This window comes from Pararge aegeria, chromosome 4, assembly GCF_905163445.1.
Source record: "Pararge aegeria chromosome 4, ilParAegt1.1, whole genome shotgun sequence".
In the NCBI taxonomy this organism is placed as follows: Eukaryota; Metazoa; Arthropoda; class Insecta; order Lepidoptera; family Nymphalidae; genus Pararge; species Pararge aegeria.
Genome location: NC_053183.1, coordinates 2262857 through 2279155, shown reverse-complemented (window position 1 = coordinate 2279155; position 16299 = coordinate 2262857). Strand labels below are relative to the sequence as shown.

Sequence of the window (16299 nt, the reverse complement as noted above, 5' to 3'; positions counted from 1 at the left end):
AATGTAAACGAGGCATCTGTAATAAAATAAAATGGTATTTTGCTACAGACCATTTTGTGGCAACATTATTTACTATCTCTTTCGTATCACAGCGTAAATGATTATGAGATGAAGCGCGAGGGAAATAGTTTAATTATTTGTTTTCTTTTGCAAATATTTTAGAATTTGACAGCACAAAGAAGTCGGCCATTTTATTGCTGGCTGAAGAACGGAGGGAGAAGTGAGGGCTTCCCAAGCGAAGCTATTAATTAGTTTTGGAATTGTTTTATTTTATGATACCACGGTTTATATCACGTACAAACAAGTATACGTATTTAGTGTAAGTTTTTGGTGAATTTATGCGTTGCGAGTTAGAAAATGGACGATCCGAATAGAATGATGGCGCATAGTGGTGGTCTCATGGGACCTCAAGGCTACGGGCTGCCTGGCGGTGACGGCGCGCCCGCCTCTGGCGATGGCGAGGCAAGGAAACAGGATATTGGCGAAATCCTGCAACAAATCATGAACATAACCGACCAGAGCCTCGACGAGGCGCAAGCCAGGAAACACACGCTAAACTGTCACAGGATGAAGCCTGCACTTTTTTCTGTGTTGTGTGAAATTAAAGAAAAAACAGGTAATTTATAGTTTTGTTTTCTACAGGATTCAACAATACACACGACGGCAGGGCTTTAAATACAATTTAGACTTTTTTCATACTGACAAAATAAAAACAAACGTAAGTAAAATTTATCAAAAACCCCATGTGATGTGTGGTGGTCCAGAGCTATTTTAGTGTTAACTGTTCTATATAATGGTTGCCTAAACATAATTGATGGCCAGTTACATTTAGAAAATAAATATTTTAATCACAATGGTGCCAATACCATTAGTTATACATAAATCTCTAAACTACTCAGGTAGGTCTCAAAGTAGTGCTGTTGTTTACAGAGTATAGAGGGTAACAGAGTTCATCATATTATTATTATTATTACTATTATCTGGCAACCTAGATTAATTATAGCTTCTTCTCACAGTCACTTCAGGGTTGATTATGGGTATTGTGACCCCTCATGCAAGTTTCTACGCAGTTAGTCCAGTAGTTTCTTCTTGCCTTCTGCTAACAATTTAGGAGTCTCATCAAGGCTGCTATAACGTCTACCTATTGGTATCTCAGGTGGGGTTAATATTCTGTTATACACTATTCTTCAGAGTTTGGATATGCACAAGCTGTTTAGAAATTTCACTTGACTTTATCATAGCTAGCTTTTTAATATTGTTATTAGTTCTATCACTCCGCAATACACAAGAGGAGGAGCCCCCAGACCCACAACTGATGAGGTTAGATAACATGCTGATTGCGGAGGGTGTTGCTGGCCCTGAGAAGGGTGGTGGAGCAGGTGCTGCGGCATCAGCTTCAGCTGCTGCGGGAGAATGGGGTAATTGTGCTTTGATATTATTCCCTCAACCAATAGCCTATAAACAGTCCCCTGCTGGACCAGAGGGTTTGCCACCACTAGACGTAAGGGTCGAAGAGGAAGGTTGGTGACCAATGTATTCTTGGCTGCTGTTCCCACGGCATGGGTATTGTTACTCAATCTTAATCACAAAATATTACATTCAGCCAATTGGTTCTCTATTCAGAGTAATCTGTGAGACTATGCTGTATTTTTTTTTTGCATTTATGCTAAACAAAGACTGTCTTTACGCTGACAGGTTCTACCTGTCAGCGTAAAGTCAGTCTTAAAGACAATTGCAATAAGTTTTGCAAAAAATTGTTAGTTGCTTTTATGTCAAAAAATCTTACAGCATGTTATACCATAGTACTTTTATGCAGTACCTATGTATGTGGGTACTTTAAAAAAGTAATTAAGTTTCTTAACTCCTAAAATGTTTATAAATGACAACATTTTATAAGTAGGTTTGAACAATGTGGAGCTCTGATTGCAATTTAAAATAAAATATGCTTAATTTAGTTTTGGGTGATAGTACAAATATACTGTTCTGAAATTTTGTTTGTCAATAGGCTATTATTGTATTTTATGCAATTTATTGATAATATTTAAGTAGCAATCTGCCCATTTAAGACATTATGGTTTTGTCTTATTACTTGGGATTTTTGTCTATAAAGTCTTGGTTTCTAAGCATTGTCAATGTAAGATTGTTAAAATGTTGCCATGATGAAACTAAAATTCTTAAATGGACACCTTATATTAATGTGTGGTGATGGTGCTAAATATGCTTTCAGTGCGCCCAATATACTGAAATGTGTATAATTTGGTAGACTAACATTAATTCTCTATTTGTTGGAATAGTTGTTAGCAGTATTTATTGAAAGTCAGTAATTATGAATAGGTAATTTATTTAGATACTTCTGGATTGTGCTTGTAATAGAAGATAAAAAAATTGTGTGTTGAGGTACAGTTTTCTGGCATGGCTTCTGGTGGGCATATATATACAACAGAAAAACATGAAGTAGAATAAATAGTTACCTTCTAAATTTGCATCATTATGACGTTACTGCTGTGACTTTTAAAGAAAACAAAAATTTTATTATGAAATAAAAATAACTCATAAATAACATCAATTCAGAATAAATCTAAGTATAATATTTTCATAACATATAAGAATTAAAAATAAAAATAAAAAATATATATAGATAGAATTGAGCACTTTAATTCCATTGTGATTGCCTCATGGACTGTGGTTTAGAGCTTTGTAACAAAGTGAATTAGGATGAAATGAACCAGGGATGTTATGGATATGAAACATGTTATCTGGATATAGTTATATAAATAAGATTATACCAAATTCAGATCTTTAAGGAATTGTAATTATCATCCCACAAGATTGGGTGACTAACTATTATGGCTAAGAAATGACCAATTAGAATCTGCCCTCCAAACCAGTGGTAGAGTTACTACAAACAGACAGACCTGATGTTTTAAAAGTGCTATAGACTGAGCCTACAAACTTAAAATAAATGAATATTGTGATGTGCAACCAATCTTATTCAAATCTTTTACATATGTCTTAGACAATGTTTTTATCTTACTTGGATGGTGTAACATGGTCTTACAATCCATACCAAATTGCAACAGTGTATTTTACACCTTAAATAGACTTGATTTTTAGCTTAGAGTTAGTTGAAAGGACGGAAAGAAATATAGGATACTTTTTATCTCAGGAAATCAAACAGTTCCCATGAAAAAACAGTAAAAAACGCGGACGAAGAACGTGGACAATAGCTACTAAAATTATCAGATTCGGTAACGGTTTCGTTTACATTTTTATTTCCGATGTCCGAAAGTTTCGTTTTCTTTCCATAACATCTCTGAGACAAACCATGCATGTACTAACAGAACGCATATTGGGTCAGGAATGCATGTACTCTTTCTGTCCCGTTTGCTGCAAATTAAGGCACTGTGGCCCAAGCAGATAACGCGATCGAGCATTCCGACTACCGCGCGAAGCTGGCCCAGATCCGACAGATCTACCACCAGGAGCTTGACAAGTACGAGAACGCTTGTAACGAGTTTACCACGCACGTCATGAATCTTCTGCGCGAGCAGAGCCGCACCAGACCCATCACTCCTAAGGTGAGACCCCAATGCCTGTTAAGACTATTTAATGCACCAAGTTATTCAATCCACGAGTTAACTTCATTGCGACTCACTGACAATCGCGGCCTGAACGCTTTACCACTAAGCTACGGTTCTCATATCACCGATGTCGAAATGAATATATGTTTCGATAAATTTGACCGATACTACATTTATTCTTACATGTCCTAAAATGTATATATTTCAATTACTATTTATGAAAATGTTAAAAAATAATAAAAGCAAATATATTAGTTAGATCGTCGGTGGTTTACGAACCGTAGCTTAGTGGTAAAGTGCTCAGGCTGCAGGTTCCGAAATTATTATATGCATTTTAAAAGTTTGTATTGTTAATTCTTTTGGATAAATCCTAATCCGAGTAGAGCTGGCATTCATGACTTTTAACTTGAATGAACAAATGGTCATCTGTTGTGTTTTATAATAGGAGATAGAGCGCATGGTGCAGATTATCCACAAGAAGTTCAGTTCCATTCAGATGCAGTTGAAACAGTCCACATGTGAAGCAGTTATGATCTTACGTTCACGGTATGCCCTTTTTCATTCTATTTTTATTTCTATCCAACTTTTTATAATACTAATAAGTGTTTCTGTTTTTATTTCATTGGCTCCGTAACAAACTGCCGCCTTTTTCCAAAATTATCAATAAATTGTCGTGCCCAGCTCAACCTCGGCCTCAATTTAAAATAAAAAATTAAAAGAGAGGAAATTAAAAAAAAAAATGAGCTTAACAATGAAAAGAAACTGACGATGTAATAACGCTTGCAGTTTCCTGGACGCGCGTCGAAAGCGCCGCAACTTCAGCAAGCAGGCATCAGAGATCCTGAACGAGTACTTCTACTCACACCTCTCCAACCCTTACCCCAGTGAAGAGGCTAAGGAGGAGCTGGCGCGCAAGTGCGGCATCACTGTCTCTCAGGTACTGATTGATTTACTCAAGCTCCTCTCCTCAGGTTTCTCGACTCGCGGCGAAAGAGGCGAAACTTCAGTAAGCGGGCCCTTGACCTCCTCAACGATTACTTCTATTCACATCTAGCGAATCCTTACCCCAGTGAAGAAGTGAAAACGGAATTAGCTCGACGCTGTGGCATCAACGTCTCCCAGGTACTCGCGAGTTGATCCCATTTCTGATGTTGACTCACGAATATAGAGACGCAAATTCTGTAAACGGGCCCTCGACTTGCTCAACGATTAATTCCATTCACATCTAGCGAATCCTTACCCGAGCGAAGAAGTGAAGGCGGAGCTAGCTCGACGCTGTGGCACCAATGTCTCTCAAATACTCACGAATATTGAGATGCAACTTGAACGCGTCCTCTATCTACGATTACGTATTCACGTTTTACAAATCCCTATCTATATAGTGAAGAGGTGCAGGTAGGGTTATATCGAAGCTGTCGCAACAATGTTCTGCAGGTTCTCGCGAGTTGTCAGTTGATCCCACTTCTGATGCTGTCTCACGAATAAAAAGTCACGACTTAAATAGTTTTGGCTAAGTTTGATCGGCGTTAGACATAAATTATTCTATTGCTTTTGACCAAGTAAGCCCTATTACGTATCCTGAAAGCACTCAACGCATTTCCTTGTCCCCATGAACAACAACCTTTATCAACATGCCTCTCCTATCATAAACTATCAACCCGTGCACGAATCTCTTCTAAGAATAAGAATGGTTTAGGCCGTAGTGAACCACGCTGACAATACGCAAAGAAAAGAATTTCTGAGAATTTCTGTGAAAACTGTTTTTAAGATTTACACTGGGACAAGTACTTTGATTAGACCAACCCCCTTAAAACAGCTGTGAGCCTATAATAAAATAAAAAATGAGAAGAAATCTTCACTTTGTTTACAGTGAGCATAAATAAATAAAATACATAAATATACTACGACAATATACACATCGCCATCTAGCCCCAAAGTGAGCATAGCTTGTGTTATGGGTACTAAGAAGACTGATGAATAATTAATATATGAATAATACACATAAATACTTATAATATATAGATAAACACCCAGACACTGAATAACATTCATGTTCATCACACAAACATTGTTCAGTTGTGGGAATCGAACAAACGGCCTTGGCTCAGAAAGCAGGGTCGCTGCCCACTGCGCGAATCGGCCGTCTAAATTATTATTAAGCTTAATTTGCTATACTCCGCGAAAAGCAGGAGATCTTGTTTTAAATTTGTGTTTACTGTCTACGCACGTTTCGCTCCGCGACCGTAGCATTCTCAGGAGATGTTGACTTTACAACGAAAACATTGGTCTTTTTTAGCCTACACTAACATTGTTTTTCGCGCAGTAAAGTAGATTAAGCTTCATCTTCATATGTCATCACCCATTGCCGGCAAACTGCAGGGCGCGGGTCTCCTCCCACAATGAGAAGGGGTCAAGTTCGTAGTCCACCACGCTGGCCCAGTGCGGATTGGTGGACTCCACATACCTTTGAGAACATTATCTCAGGCATGCAGGTTTCCTCACGATGTTTTCCTTCACCGTCGAAGCAAGTGATATTTTTTATTACATAAAACGCACATAACTTAGAAAAGTAAGAGGTGCGTGCTGGGACTCGAACTCGGCCCTTCGAAAGTGAAGTCGAGCTCCTACCCACTGCGCTATCACCGCTTCAAATTAAGATCGTATAGCACGGAATTTCGCAAAGTATTTATTTTTTTAAACTCTTTATTTGTACACCACTACACAGTTAGGAAAATAAAGGAAGAATTGAGAGAAACACAGAGACTGGAGTAGAATATAAAAGGCGGCCTTATCGCTTAAAAGCGTTCTCTGCCAGGCAACCTTAGGATTAGGAAAACAAGAGCAAGAACAAATAGGTGGTGTATAGTTATTATAAACCTACATTCAAATAACTACATACGAATACATGAAAAAAAATTAGACTACTCATAAAAAGAAAACGCCTGCTTCTATCAAATATTCAACTTTGTTTGTTTTGCAGGTATCCAATTGGTTCGGAAATAAGCGTATTCGCTACAAGAAGAACATTGGTAAAGCGCAAGAGGAGGCCAACCTCTACGCCGCTAAGAAAGCAGCCGGTGAGTAACCCCTTTTAGCTGTTATGCCCCCAATATGTTATATGATCCCGAAGGTAATTTTCGACCTCTTAGACAATCTATTAAAAAACAAATCGAGTTTGATTCTCGATAAACAAAAACATTCCTTTTTCAAATAGGCCTATTTACAGATACTTAAAACATTAGTTTTTTTTTTTAATTTTTATGGCGTCTATAATGAAGATGTGCTACTGGTTTGATTTCTTAAAATTAAAGCTTTTAAGAAAGAAAATACATTTATTTGTGTTAAGTGTTACAAACAGTACATCTTATATGAATATAGTGTAGTGTAGTAGAATGTCTGTGTGTAATACCAGACAGAAAGGGTGTACAGCTCAGCATTTGCCATGCATTATAGGTGATGCACGCCACTGATTTTCAGCTGAGCCGAGTGACGTGCAAATGAAAAAGATAAATAAAAAAATTAAAAAATGAAATAAGTAGAAGCACAGTAAGTATACGACTAGAATGATTCTCAATAGTATGCTTTCGAGACAACAAGCTTCGGCACCCAACATATAAAAAAAAAAAATATGTGTTGAATTGTATATAATTTTTTTTTTAAGTTTTACTGTTACACAGACAGACTTGACGTTTGAAAAGTGTACAGTAGGCCTATTTAAAATAATTTCTTTTCTATGTATTTTAACTAAAAGTATGTATTTTTTCTACCAGTTTTTTCCGCAGAAAGTTTTTTTCAATGTCTCAGTCTGAATGAATCTAATAAGAGTCGCGATAGGATAAAATGTCCTAGATCTTATTTACTTGATTTCAATGTCTTAAAAGCGCCCCATATTTAAGAAAATCGTTTTTTAAACCTTCTATAGTTACAAGCTATTTATGCAACTGTCAGAGCGCCATTTTCAAATTTCGAAATGGTCTAAAATACTGTTATTGTTACCGAGGTAGACATTTTGCCCGTCTTCCATCAGATTTTGTGTTTGACATTTGCCATCTTCTATTTTCATTTTTCTTAAAGATTTAAGAAGATTAAAAAATACTGAATTTATTTTCTCTACAACACCTATATAAGGTATAAAGATTTAGGAGTTTCCTAGATTTCAAAGTCAAAGTCAAATATTTCTTTTTTCAAATGTATACATAGGTAGTGAGATGATGGCGATGAATACATTTGTAAACTTAAAACTACAGAACAAGCCCAAAATATACGTAGCCGTATGTTATGTTTGTTATTACAAAGCAATCTGGTTAGAGCAAGCAGAGTTTATAACCAAGCTTTTTCATCATTTACTTTATGACGAACGCCCTGGCGGAACGGTGAGCGCTGTGGATTTAAGTAGGAGAGGCAATTTGAGAATTTATAATTTCTGAATTTTCTCTGGTCTGTGTTAACACCCTACCGATAAAGACGTGCCGCTAAGCGATTTAGTTTCGGTGTGATTTCGGGTAGGAACCTCTTAGGGGTATGACTACCATACTCCCTAATAGGTTAGCCCGCTACATCTTAGACTGCATGATCACTTGCCAACAGGTAAGATTGCAGTCAAGGGCTAAATTGTATTAGAAAAAAAAAATCCTTTATATTGAGTGAAAACGGGCAGAATTGTATCAATTACACATGTTGCAACAAGTAAATACTTGTTTTTACTATAGGAGGTTTATGATATGAGCGCGGGGGTAAGACTACATAGCCTGGTTTCCGCACACAGACTTGTCGTGGGCGGGCGCGGGCAGGCGCGAAGCTCGCTCGCCGGCCGGCCACGCCACATACAACAGTAAACAGATATTGCCCTCTTATTATAAACTTATTCAAAACAGTACAGTACTCCCTTAAAACAGTCTTTAAGATTGGCTCTGATTACTAGTGCGAATTCGACTGTTCACAGCTATACACAAAATTGACAGCAAAGTTTTTGACGCTTTATTTAAAGTTTAATTGTACGCAATGAGTTAACAGGGAAAGCGGAAGTTAATTAAAACAATAAAGTTGGCCTTATCGCTTAGAAGCGCGCTAAGCCACCTTTGTAAGAGTTATAAAAAGTCGTCCCTTAAGTTTTTATAACTTGTACTGGACATTTTCTGAATTTTTTATCATCTGGATATCCTGTGCACACCCTCTATGCACGCCACTGATTCCGTAGACATATTCAAGTTTCTGTCCGTCTATCCAATTACATTTGAAAGGTTAATAAATGAGGCAGTAGCATTAAGTGGACAAAAGTAACGGGAATTAAAAAACACTATATTTAAAGCTGTCAATTTCGTATAGATATGTGTACAGCCGAGTTTAGTCTATTTGCATACAATAATACAATCTTTCCCTTTTCTACATCAACTATCAAATAATTATATAAAATGTTATTATTATTATTATTAATGACTAAGAAATTAAGTCTATTATAATGATACCGCGGTTTTGTTTGCTCATTTGTGTCCGCATGTCATCTTATATCTACCGTATATAAATATACGGTAAATGTATATACATTTTCAGCATAAAAGTGCCATATCGACATACCGTTATCAATCGAAAAAATACCTACAGTTCGCGCATACTTAGTTATGATATTAAAAGAAATAATAACAACTAAAATTATATAAACTCAAAACGAGTTAAATTAAGTCAATTTTACATGATCGATTTTTTTTTTAAATTATTATTTATGAGTAATACTAAGTCGTGTTTTGCACTTGCAATGTAAGAACCTAAAGAATATATATAACAATCGTAGTTTTAGAGTGCCAATGAAAAAGGCAACTATTTGAAATTGCGCTAAAACTCTGACTTGTCTTGTCTGAAAATTAAGCTTTATTTGCTATACTCCGCGAAAAGCAGGAGAATCGAAACGTGCGTTGCCGAAGATCTATTTGGTGGAGTATAAAGATTGAAGGCATTATAAATTACACCATACAGATTTCCCTGCTTTTCGCGGAGTACAGCAAATTAAGCTTAATTTTTATTATAATTTTTCATGGAATTCTGCAAAGTGGCGTCACTTTGCGGAATTCCAATATTTATAGCAGAATGCCAAAAAGTCGCCTTTATTCATTAGCACGGACGCGTCATAGTCAAAAAAAACACTGCGTACACGAATGAGCGAACATTCCAGTTTAAAAAAAAACAATTTGAAAACTTAATGTCCGTCATTCACCGCCTGGTAACTGACGCGTGTCTCCCGTAGCAGCGGGCGCCTCCCCGTACTCCATGGGCGCCGCGTCGGGCACGGCGACGCCCATGATGTCCCCGGCGCCCACGCAGGACTCCATGGGCTACTCGCTGCCGGCGCCCGGCTACGACCAGCCACAGCCGCCCTACGACGCGTCCATGGCCTACGACCCCATGCACCAAGACCTTTCACCCTAGGCGCCGCAGGTAACATCCTCAGAGCATTCCCAGCGACACTATACTACTTTTTTTTTTAACTTTTTGTGACGCAGCTCGTCCGGGGAAGTATCTACCATCATAATTATTTCTGCCGCAAAGCAGCATTGTGGCTGTCAGTGTAATTACAGGCACACCATTAACACCCATAATTAATTATTGTAATGGCACTAGACAGATTTTATAATTCTAACACAAAATTAAATTTTGAATGAATTCGTGAATGTTGTTACAAATAATTGCTGGTGTGTCTTATGAATAAATAAATAAACATCTATGACTCATATTGGTGTTGCACGCAGCACTTTGCTGGACTTGTCCCTCGCATACCCTACGAAGTGTTAATCTGTTTATAAGCGATGTGTTTCCACTTAACATCAGGTGGACCATTTGCTAGATCCGTCAATTGTTACAATAAAAAAAAGCGCAGACTTCGAGATAAGCAAATCCGCTGGGAATTTGGGTCTCAAGGTGCGGGAGCGGCGACCTAATATTCGCGGTACAAGATTGTGGCAGGGGGAATCCATGCCAAAAGACCTATGCGTGACTTTGGACGTATATAGTTGGAGATGGTGATGTCCCTGTGACTTAGATAAAACCTAATAAACGACAGAAATTCACCCCTATCTATCCGCGAACTATTATTAAGTCAAAACATATATTTTCAATGCTTGTTTTACGTACCTTTTTTTTCTCTCTCTGTCTTTACTGTCCATCGGCCGCGCCGATGAATGGGCACGACATTGGTGTGACCGAAGCGTTCGACTCATGTTGCTGCACATTTGCATTTTCAGTAAATTTTTTGTACCGGTTAGCTTTTGGGGGCAAAATTAATAATAGATGTTGGCGTTCATGCGTTAGTTCGCTATATCCGGTTAGTATTTGGTGAAATACTATTTTTAAAATAATATATTAAATAATATTCGGTATCAGAGAAAAAAAAATAACGTGTGGGTCAAGTGTAAATCCCTCGCGTGACCGTAGGCTGGGTTGATTGACCGCTCGTGTTGCCTTGCTTTCATTCTAAGTTTCATATAGCCGAAACAATTTACTTGGACGACACCTACAGGACGAAAACATGCTGATCTAGACAAATAAAGTCCTTTTTTCAACTGGTTTCAAGGACTGCATCGAACTTGCATGCTACTCTGACTTAAAAGCCGGCCCAGTGGACTTCCAGCCGTCAGGAATGTATTGGTGCTTCGTTCACACAAGAGCTCTCACGACTTCTCCTCTCTTGTTTTAGGGCCTGCAAAATCGCGCAGCTTCCACAAAATTGCCATTACTATAAGTTGCGACACCGCGGCCGTGGCCGCCCTAGCTCGTAGGACCCCGTATACTATACTACTGCGTCTACACTTAACTCTAGCTAAATGTTGTTTTACACGCGATTTCTATTGAAATTCAATCAATTTGTATTGTGTATTTTTTTTTACAATTTAATAACGTTAACTTGAGTATTTATTGTAATATTGTTTTATTATTAAAATGTTCAGTAATATTCTCAGAGTTATGTAGATACATCAAGCAACGTGTCTAAGGGTAGAAAGCCACTTTAATTTAATAAAAAATGTCATGATCTATTTAAAACGTACTCTTTAAATGTAATGACGACGCCATATTTCATCACAGAAAGTGTAATACATTCCTACACATAAACCTTTGCATAGAATTTTTGAGTCGACAAATGAATGCAGGCGTTTATATTAGTCGTTGCATGACAAATAGGTCAACATATTCATGGAATTTATTTAAACTGGAACTATATATATATAATATATATACATATAACAATGAGGATATTACTGGACATAAATTATTATTATTGTATTGTGATTAATTTTACGCCAGCTCTCGAAAAGTATTATTTTGGCCCAGTGATTGTTTCTAAAGTCAAGTATTCGGCAGTATTACCGCAGCAAGTGACAGGATCTCTTTTTATAAACTTTCACTAAAATATACCCCGTCCGTTATACTATTTTCTATTGCATGTTAAAGAAAAATTGACGGTACACTCCAAAAATAGATAGCTCCGTGTTGAGGGAGGGCAGTCGTAAAACTATCACTGGTATCGCTAGATATTTGAAAGTCAAACAGGACAGCTCAGCTCGGTGATTTTTAAACTCGCATTAATTATAAAACATTTTAGCGTTTTATGCGATTGCAATTCAATGTTCACTGACATATTTCAATCCGAAGCGACGCACCAAATAATTACGGCGTAACAAGGGTTGTATAGAATGTTTCAGTACGTCTGTACGTATAATTTTTCTTCACTAAATGCTTTTATTTGCTAAATTTCAATATGGCGGATTTATTTTAACTTCTTACACTTAACTTTCGTGACCTAGTTGGGTTTTAGTTATAAATTATTACATTTATTGCGCTCAATCGATCCGGTACTTTGGTGATTGCGTATATCGGCTCGCCCTGACGCAAGGCGCATTGCTTTTTGAGTCTGCCGAGTAGAAAATAGTGAAATGGACGAAGTATATACTAATATTAAATAAATAAATATAATCCTTACCATACGGTGAATATAAATTTACGATAGCGTGTAAGTTTATTTAGGTAATGTTTATATTGTAAGCGTTAATATATGTTTTTTTGCTGACTAGTTTGATGGGGCGAGTATGAGGTATTTTTTCGCCTGGCAATACATCTATCTGCTGTACACTTTTTGTCACAGTTTCAATTTTTTTTTAAAACTGCTGTTACTTCGTACCATAATTATAGCGATATAAATACAATGAAAGTAATCTTGTTTGCTAGGAGCTAGCCAAAGAGCTAACCCTACCTACAAAGATGTGACGTCGAGCGATACAGAATTAATAACGTACAGAAACCTTGTACACGACTGATGCTTTAATTATTATATTGAAGCATCAAAAATCACTCCACTTCAGTAGTGTTTCTCGAACAAACGGTTAGCCACTTCATACCATTTAGCCAGTAATTATTTTACCTCTAATGTTCTACACGTTTACCATAAAACGTTAAAAAAGGTTGTCAGCTAGCAACATTCGGTGAGTGTGAAGTGAGACTCGCGGGGGCTTTTTCACTGTTTTTGGCCACAATGCTCTGCATGCAATAATGAGGGTTCTGTATGTTCTAAATTCTGTGAATCATTCATCCTCACTAGATAAGATTGCAGTCAAAGAGCAAACAAAAAACAAAGCTAGGCCAAGTTACAAGGTTTCCCGGCCGGAGATCGGGCTTGGTCAAAACGAAAGGGATGAGACAGGTAACTTATCCAATTGGTAAAGTAAAAATAACGTTTTTTTGCGTTATGAGTAAATACTTTGTAGGGTAGTGTTATTGCCAGTTGGTATTCTACCCGCACCGCCGAAATAAAGTGTGCAATTTTAAAATTTTATTAGTGACGAAGTTATAAAAGTCAGCGCACGCTGAGTATTTTTTTTTTCACGTGAACTCCTATTTACTATGTACCAGTAAGCGATTTTATCCTTTTAAAATAAGTTTTAACGTATTAATTTGTTCATTTTCAATTAAAATCTTAGGTGTTGTGAATATCAGTAGGGCTTCTATTAGTTTTGCGAACGTACTCTAAACTAAATTGACAGGTTTAAAAGTAGTTCTTTGCTTTAATTTTTTTTATATTTTTAAGCGTACTTAAATTTTTTTATAAAAAACTTATAAATTTCAATTAAAGTCATTTAACAGTTACAGCTGATACAAGTCCTATCAATTTATCAACTCAAATAGCACAGCACTATTTATTGACCCGACAATTTTGTTAACAGTGCTATGTTTTTTTTTATTACAAAGAACAGATAAAATATAAAAACAATGGCCGCACTATTTTCAAAACTTGTCAATTCAGTTTAGATTGCACACAAATTTATTACCAAATTTACACCAAATTTACGAGTCTTAAAAACGTGCTATCCTTTTCTACATGGAACAAATGAAAGGGATGGTACTTTTTTAAACTGGTCAATTTAGGATCGATTAGAGATTTTTGTACAACAGAATTGGCACCACTGTCTGCGTATAATATAGAGGGATCTACGTGAGGAAAGTAAAAGGTTTGCTAAACGAATATAAGCATTATTCTGAGTACGAGTTTTCACACCTCTGCGTAGATGGTTTTCGAGTATCGAAACTAAATAATCCAACATTGTTACAACCCGTTCGTATATTTTGTAACAAGACTGAAACGACACCAAAAAATGTCTTTCATATACATAATACACCCATGTCTATAAAAAATAACTGAGATCAGTCAGTTTGATATACCTGTTGTATATTCGACAGAAACAGTAAATTAAATATAACTAATTCTCCTAGTTGAAGATCGAGGTTATCTATTCATCTATAGCCGGCGGCCCTCAGTAAATAATAGAGAATGGGAATAAAAAATCGGGATGTATGATTTAAAATAAGTTCTTCTTTGTAAGGAATATTAGGAACGTTTAATTAAGTTTCGATACTCGATCGACGTTTGCGAGCTGTGCAAGCTCGGACTAAGGGTAAAATACTATGAAATATATTATATTTTAAAATTATATTATTCGGTGCTAAATAATAATGTCGTCGGCACAGAATATTATTCTTTCATGTACTAGACTGCCAGGCCGATTAGGCGAGTGTCGAACATGACGTCACTCGGACACACCTTGGGTACGAACTCAACCATAATATGAAATCGTTTGAATTAAAAAAAAAAAAACATTTACTATTATTATAACACTGCGTTAACAGTTTATTTATATCTAGTAAGTGTATTATTTGATTGTTTTTTTTATTGTAATAATGTGCTGCGAATTGTTCTCTTAGTAATGAACACGGCTAAATTCGTGGAGTTGGTTTTTGATAAACGAAACTCATACTTAAAGTAAAATAAGGTCCATTTTACTGGACTTAGAGTTACCAATTCCATGCTACTGATTTTTAGTTTACCAACATTTCACAACGAGCGTTGAATAATTGAATTGAATTGAATTGAATATTCCATTTATTTCATTTAAATTATTATCTACGTTACCCCATAAGGGGATGACAATTTTTTTTTCCTTTACTGATATGAAACAGATTTTTCAAAAGTAGTTGTAAGTATTTTGTTCATGTATATCGACGGAGAAAGCTCAAAGTTATAAAATACTTCAGGTAGGTACTTAATATTTACGTACCTAAATATCTTATAATATGAAAGCACCAATGTGAGATTCATCGACTAGACGAATTCAAGCTTTATTAGAGAAGGTCAGGTCTATTATATTCTGACGGTTAAAGGCGTGAAATTGTTGTGCTAAGGGTACTGTTCTAAGGTGGTGTCTGAGGGGGTATGCGGGCGGGGAGGGTATATGCCACCCGTGACCCACTCCTCTAGTTGGCTTGGTTGAGTCACAGTGTATAGATTAAATGTTAATGATTTGATATTGATTTTCGTAGTTTTAGTTCAATGGATAGGTCTTTATAATATACCTATTGCCTAATAGACCAAGAGCTGGTGACCTTTTTGTTTAGTGTTCTTTATCGGTTATGATGCACATGCTACATGTAGATATGTCGATAATATATCTGGGCAACCCCACCCCAAAAACGTGATTGTTTAGATTTTATTATTCTTTGTGATCCTGTTTTTATAGCAGTCACTTTAAGAGAGAGACAGAGATTTTTTTATTTACATTAATAGTGTTTTTAGCTACACTTGGAGGAAATATCAATTTTATAAATTTAAAATGCATATAAAAATGTTCGGAACCAATAGGATTTGAACCTCAGGTTCAGTCTTGTATGGATACACGGAATAATAAACAGTGCTATTACATGATACACAATTTGGATGGTATAAAATACTCAAACAAATCAGTCACCTACTCTTGGATCACGTGCAGCGTAATGAAATGGATAGTTCCACTTAGAAATAATTAAAATATAAATAAGAAATTAATAGAATTAAGTTGATGTGTTCTTAATCAAGATATCTGAAACAGTATACGAAGAAAAGGTTAAAGAGAAAAAAATATAATAATTGGAATAAAATTACAATGATCATAATAGAACACGCCGTTGCCTATGTCCTTTAAATGCAGGGTGTTCTGTTTATTTGGTGCAGTGCGGGGAAAGCTTCGACTAAATAACATAATATATAAAGGAATATGTACTGTATTGACTAAACTTTGTCCTTTTCAAAAAATAAATAATGGATTATTTTAACTTTTTATATTTGTCTTTTTTTTTCAAATTGAAAGTTTATTTATTTATTTACATATTTATTTTTGTAAATATTTATTAAATTATGAATATTTTAAAA

At 36.1% G+C, this 16299-nt stretch overlaps 1 protein-coding gene across 7 annotated transcripts; it reads left to right on the top strand.

The window, feature by feature from the left end:
- The first annotated feature begins 133 nt into the window (after nt 1-133).
- On the top strand, nt 134-16209 carry LOC120623548 (homeobox protein extradenticle). 7 transcript variants are annotated; one of them, XM_039889603.1, is made up of 9 exons: nt 134-616; nt 1266-1418; nt 3400-3578; nt 4027-4127; nt 4553-4703; nt 6562-6658; nt 8347-8412; nt 9820-10010; nt 11266-16209. In XM_039889603.1, exons 1-8 carry the CDS (start codon nt 358-360, stop codon nt 9999-10001), a joined length of 1188 nt encoding a protein of 395 aa, XP_039745537.1. In that variant the 5' UTR covers nt 134-357; the 3' UTR covers nt 10002-10010; nt 11266-16209. The 7 variants fall into 7 exon arrangements, with proteins under 7 accessions (XP_039745537.1, XP_039745538.1, XP_039745536.1 ...); XM_039889604.1 differs by lacking the exon at nt 4553-4703 and adding an exon at nt 4368-4518 and having other exon boundaries at nt 9823-10010; XM_039889602.1 differs by lacking the exon at nt 4553-4703 and adding an exon at nt 4368-4518.
- The last annotated feature ends 90 nt before the right edge of the window (nt 16210-16299 follow it).